At 42.6% G+C, this 5741-nt stretch overlaps 1 protein-coding gene and 1 long non-coding RNA gene across 2 annotated transcripts; both read left to right on the top strand.

The window, feature by feature from the left end:
- The first annotated feature begins 889 nt into the window (after positions 1-889).
- On the top strand, positions 890-1558 carry LOC113025876 (uncharacterized). Its single transcript, XR_003272840.1, has 4 exons — positions 890-920; positions 1021-1086; positions 1193-1269; positions 1399-1558. It is a non-coding gene; the product is annotated as an uncharacterized LOC113025876 (long non-coding RNA).
- A 2261-nt stretch (positions 1559-3819) lies between these two features.
- On the top strand, positions 3820-4525 carry LOC113025875 (patatin-like phospholipase domain-containing protein 7). Its single transcript, XM_026174090.1, has 3 exons — positions 3820-3892; positions 4006-4137; positions 4327-4525. Exons 2-3 carry the CDS (start codon positions 4010-4012, stop codon positions 4508-4510), a joined length of 312 nt encoding a protein of 103 aa, XP_026029875.1. The 5' UTR covers positions 3820-3892; positions 4006-4009; the 3' UTR covers positions 4511-4525.
- Positions 4526-5741: the final 1216 nt, after the last annotated feature.

The following is a 5741-nucleotide window of genomic DNA, read 5'->3' as shown; positions in this document are numbered from 1 at the left end:
TCGTCCTGAGACACTTGTACGCGTCATTCAGGTAACAGATTGCATGATGTAGTGTTTGTTTTTTCTCCAATTAAACATCTAATTTGGATGTAGCTACAACATGATATTTAGTATATTCTGCCAGAGTTTTTTGTGTGTGTGTTTCCCCCCCCCTGTTTCAGATAATTATGGTGCACCTCCAAAGAGTCACCTTTTTGGCTTTGCATAACTATCTGGGCCTAACAACTGAGCTCTTCAATCCAGTAGGAGGAGATTTAATTAGTGCACACCTACAGTATTTATGTGCATACACATGGTCACGATGACTGTGTCACTCGATTTGTTATGTGCTTGTGTATCAACAGGCATAGAACACACACACGCACACACACACACACACGCACAGGCTAATTTCACACAACATTAAGCACAGCAATATAACCTGGTCCATCATAGATCATAGAAAATGCATAAAATAACATTTCAACAGAAACAGGGAGCAGTAACATATATATCTGACTTACCTCTGGATTTATGATTATTAAATCTAATCTTTGATTTAGAGATAGGAAATTTATTTTTTAAAAAGTCCATATTTCAATGTACTTTAAAAATCTTTAGATTTTAGTTATTCTATATTTCAAACTAGCCTTAAACAGATTAATTCATAAAGTAAAATATTGTTGAATGTGTGGTAGTGACATTATTGGTGACTGTAAACTGTTGATGAGGAATATACTTCATCTGTACAGAGCTCTGTTGCATATTTTAAAAGAAATTATTTAAAATTATTTTAACTTGATATCTGCTACACAGTTGTAATTGCCAGCAAACCCTTGAAGATTACCTATCCCGTCCATATTTGACTCATCACTGAAAGATTATTCTCCACTTCCAGGACGAGTTACTTGCCGGAACCACTGAAAACACTGCAGAGACGGGTCAAGCACACACACAAACATGCACTACATGCCGTTCAATTTCAGCTTTGTCTTGTACTGAAACTGATCCAGTACTGGCACTTGACTTTGCAATAAACAGATGGTGTAAAGGACAGCCATTCAACCAGGAAGCTGCGATCCACCTCTATGCCCACTGAATGCACAGGTGGGTCACTGCCTTGGACATAAGCGATCATCAAATGCCACATGGCTGTATTAATTTCCTGCACAGATGTACTCGTTATCCTAATCCTTTGTTTTCTGAGTTACAGGTAATGACCTGAGCATGGCCTGCGAACGAGCTCGAGTTACCATTGAGGAGGCTCCGTCAAGTCCTATCACTCACAAAGTAAGGTCTGCTTTTTACATTGAAGCGTGGTGACAGGTCTTGTGTGTAAATGTAACACAATAGCACAGTATCTGCTGCATCTTACCTACTTCCTCCATAGTAGTTTCTCTCCTGTGCCTATCTTTGTAGTCTAGTCTGAAGAAGAGTGTGACAATGCAACACACACCATCTGATGTATTTCACTATACAGACAGTGGAGGGCATGCTGATGCTACCTATCTTGGTAAAAGCAGTGCAATCCTCCAAGCTGCTAAGAAAGACCTGCTGGGAATCATCCAGCTGCAGGTGAGGGGTTAATTGGAGAAAATTCAGCTGGTGTCAGTGTTCTGATCCTTTAAATTTCTTTTTGTGACATGTTAAGTGTTAAGTGACTTGAACTGTGGACCCTGATCGGACACAGTGTCTTGAGGTATGCCATGAAGGCGGAGCAGCACATGATCCGTAAGCAGTCTCACCGTCTCTAAAGTGGTGGGCAATTTGGGCAGAGCAACAAAATGTGCAGCCTTGGAAAACCGGTGAGTATGGTGGTGTTACCTGAAAATGATTACAGTCCAGTTATGAATTCCAGGGCGATGTGCGACCAGAGCCTCCTCGGGATAGGTAGGGGCCTGAGAAACCCAGCAGGCAAAGAGTTGGACGTCTTATTCCGTGCACAGGTAGGGCAAACAAAATCCTGGACATCCAAAGCAAGAGATGGCCACCAGAACAGACTTTGCAATATCGTGCGATGTCCTGCTGAGTGTTTCTGTTCAGGGTCTCTGTCTCCCATGTAAGAGCCCCAATAATGCAAGCCGCGTGCAGGATAGCCTTCTCCAAGGTCTCACCTGATGAGGAAGGCACATGTGGCTTCACATTTGGGAGCTGGGTCTGTAAGGAATGGTTAGGTTGAACTGAGTAAAGGACAGAGCCCGCGTTGCCTGATGGGAGTTGAGGCATTTGGTTGCTTGCAAGTACTCAAGGTTTTTGTGGTCCATCCAGATGCCTCCATTCCTCCAATGCAAGCTTTATGGCCAGCAACTCCCGGTCCTCCACATCGTAATTCCGCTCAGCCTGTGAGAGACGACAGGACAAAAAAGCACATGGATGAAGCTTACCCCTGGAATGCTGTGACAACACAGCTCCAACTCCTGAATCCGAAGCGTCCACTTCAACTATGAACGGTTCAGAGAGGTCTGGTTGAATCAGGATGGGCGTAGAGGCAAATTTCTGCTTGAGCTGGGTGAATGCTTGTTGCGCCACTGGAGACCACTGGAAAGAGACCTTGGGAGAGGATAAGCATGTCAAGAGGAGAGCAACGCAACTGAAATCATGGATGAAGCGGATGTAAAAATGAGCAAATCCCCAAAACCTCTGTAGCTGTTTACGGGTCCTGGGCTCTAGCCATTCCACCACTGCCTTGATTTTTGCCAGGTTCACCCGCAGCTATCCTTGATCGACAATAAGAAAAAGAAAAGCGACCGACTGTAGGTGGAACTCACATTTCTCTCCTTTGACGAAAAAGTCAGTTCTCCAACAACTGTTGTAGTACCTGGCAGACGTGTCCCTCATGGTCTGCCAAGGACTTCAAAAGATCAAAATGTCATCCAGGTACACAAAAACACAGTGATTAATGAAATCTCTCAACACGTCATTCACTAGGGCCTGAAAAACTGTGGGACCATTGGTGAGGCCAAAAGGCATGACCAGGTACTCAAAATGTCCCAGGTGCATATTTAATGCTGTCTTACACTCATCTCCCTCCCTGATCCTGACCAAATGAAAAGCATTTCTTAATTCAAGCTTAGTAAAAATGGTGGCCCCTTGTAACAGTTCAAAGGCAGAAGAAAGCAACGGCAGGGGGTACTTGTTCGTAACAGTGATTTTGTTTAACCCCCAAAAGTCAATCCATGGACAGAGAGATTCCAAGTGGGGACTTGGAGGGGCGGATTATTCTGGCAGCTAGTGAACTGGTTATGTATCAATCAATGGCCTCCTGTTCTGGCTTGGAAAGACTATACAGGTGACTGGTGGTGAGAGGCGCGCCAGAAAGCAGGTCTATTCTATAATCGTAGGATCCATGTGGAGGAAGGGAGAGAGCTCAGTCCTTGCTAAATACAACGACACAGAGGACAAATCAGGAACTGTGATTGGTTCAGATGGAGTGGATGGCGAGACACTGGGAGTGGCTGAGTGCAAACAGTTCTTATGGCACCACAAGCTCCAACCCGCAATACAACTCTTGGACCAATCTATCTGTGGGATGTGTGTGTTTAACCAAAGGTAACTGCATCCCTACGTTTACCGACGGGCCTGCTATTTTGGCCGAGCTGGGCATGAGTCTGCATAATGTCCTTTTTTCCCACAGAAGAAACACTCCCCGTTCACTGCCTTTGATTCCAGTCCGAGCATGAAAGCAGGACTTCCTGTGTAGAATAAAGTGTGTTTATTGACAAAAGATGCAAATAATCATCTGTCACAATAATCATTCTTCGTGTGCTCGCTCCCTGCTCGTGTGCTGTGACTTCTCCCGATGTCCGTGGTGAGTAATTCCTCTCGCTTCGGTGTTTATGTACAAAAGTGCTCGACTCCTTTGAGCTCAGTGAGATTGCAGCTTCCTCTCTATTTCCAAAACACATTTTTATGAGTGAGTGACCTGGACACACATCCTCACACTGTTGTGATGTTCAGCACTGTAGAGTTGGAGGGGAAAACAAAGATGGCTACTTCTACTTTTGTGGATTCTTCTTTATTCCTTAGGATAATGCGAGTGGAGCCCAAAGTGGTGCTGAATGTTGCTCATGCTGTGGTGAAGAGGATGTCATCTTTTGTCAGGCAAATAGACTTTGCTCTTGACTGGATGGCTGTCGAAGCTGGCAGGGCTGTTTACAGGTATTCCTCTGCTGACCTTGTGTCTCATGTGTGAAATCAACTCGTAACACTGCAGGCATTACTTGGTTCATGTGGGACAAGTTAATAAATACTAATCGAGGGAGGGGAAGCTGAATTTGGAAATGTGATTGAGTTGTTTGCAAATTTGCAGTAGACTGAAGTTATCTGTATTTTCTTTTCTTTTTGCAGGCAGGGAGAGAAATCAGACAGCACTTTCATAGTGCTGAGTGGTCGACTGCGCTCAGTAATCATGAAGGAGGATGGCAAGAAAGAGTTGATAGGGGAGTACGGACGTGGTGACCTGATTGGAGTGGTAAGCACGGTGACAGCCAGAGGGAAGACAGCTGGGGAAGAGTTGATGGAAGACTATTAATATCCATGTTGTATCAAACAACACTAGCTGTTTGTTTTCATATAAGAACCTGTTAAAAGGTTAGATATAAAAAAAATTTACAATGTTAATATCACAAATGGAACTGCCTATTAGCTGTCAGTATACTGCATATGGCTGACGAGACTGGATTTCCTGTATGTTCTACTTTCTACTTTCAGTAAATACAGACTAAGACCAGTACATCTTGGGATATATTTAAACAAAGGGGGGGAAAAAGAACAAAAAATGTAGCCAAAAGGCAGCTGAAATAGAATATGCATAAAAAACAATCCAGATAATTTTATCTTCTTCATGCTCTTTGTCTCGGGCTCTTTTTGGGACAATTCCAAGTGCATTTAGTCAAAAGCATGCACTAAATTCATTTGCCAGGCTGCCAGAGGAGTGTGGGTGTGCGCACTACAGTAGTTAAATCATTTCTCATTTTGTTTAGTGGCCTTTAATCTGATTAAAAGGAAATTAGATATTCATTCCCTGTTGAGTTATCCAGTATATCAATTCATTTACCAGTCCTTTAAGTATTAGGATAGTTTACATTAACCTGAATATATTGAAACACATAATGTGGAGATGGCTAAAGCGGTTGACGCTACATAAATGTGCCACACCAGAGGGTCAGTATGTCTAGTTTTACATCAATAAAGCAAGATCTATGTAGATGTTTTAGAATGTCATTTGCAGTTAATGAGTGCCTAAAGTCTTTGAGTCATTAATGCCACCAGATCCTTTTTATCCTTCCCCATTATCTTCTCCCAGCCACCTTCAGCTCTTGTTGCTGTGGGGTCTCTGTTTTCAGTCTAGTCTTTAGCAGGTGGTATGCAGTTCCGTTAGGATAGGATCAGGTGACTGAGATGGACAGTAAAGCCATTCATTCTCTAACCCTCTAGATTCCTTGTATGTCTAGGGTTGTTTTCCTGCTTAATAACTAGATGTTTTTGCATGTGTTGTGATCCATTTGACTGGATCCAATTTTGCAAGTAAAATACCTCCCTTCGAGTTTCTTGTTTTTTGCTTTTATATATAAAGTTTTATTCAGTTTTGAGCTATGTTTGAATTTTTGCATGCAACACACACAGCTTGCTGAAATTATCCAATTATATTTTTAATCCTTGCAATTTTAGCGCTTTGAACACTTGTTTTTATTTTGACACAAATTAACCTATCAGTTGAGTTTATACACTGCATTGGCAAAATATAGTGTTCACATGCAGGA

The sequence above is a fragment of the Astatotilapia calliptera genome, chromosome 7, assembly GCF_900246225.1.
Source record: "Astatotilapia calliptera chromosome 7, fAstCal1.2, whole genome shotgun sequence".
NCBI lineage: Eukaryota > Metazoa > Chordata > Actinopteri > Cichliformes > Cichlidae > Astatotilapia > Astatotilapia calliptera.
The sequence above is the reverse complement of the archived record's forward strand: the minus strand, read 5'-3'. Positions and strand labels throughout refer to the sequence as shown.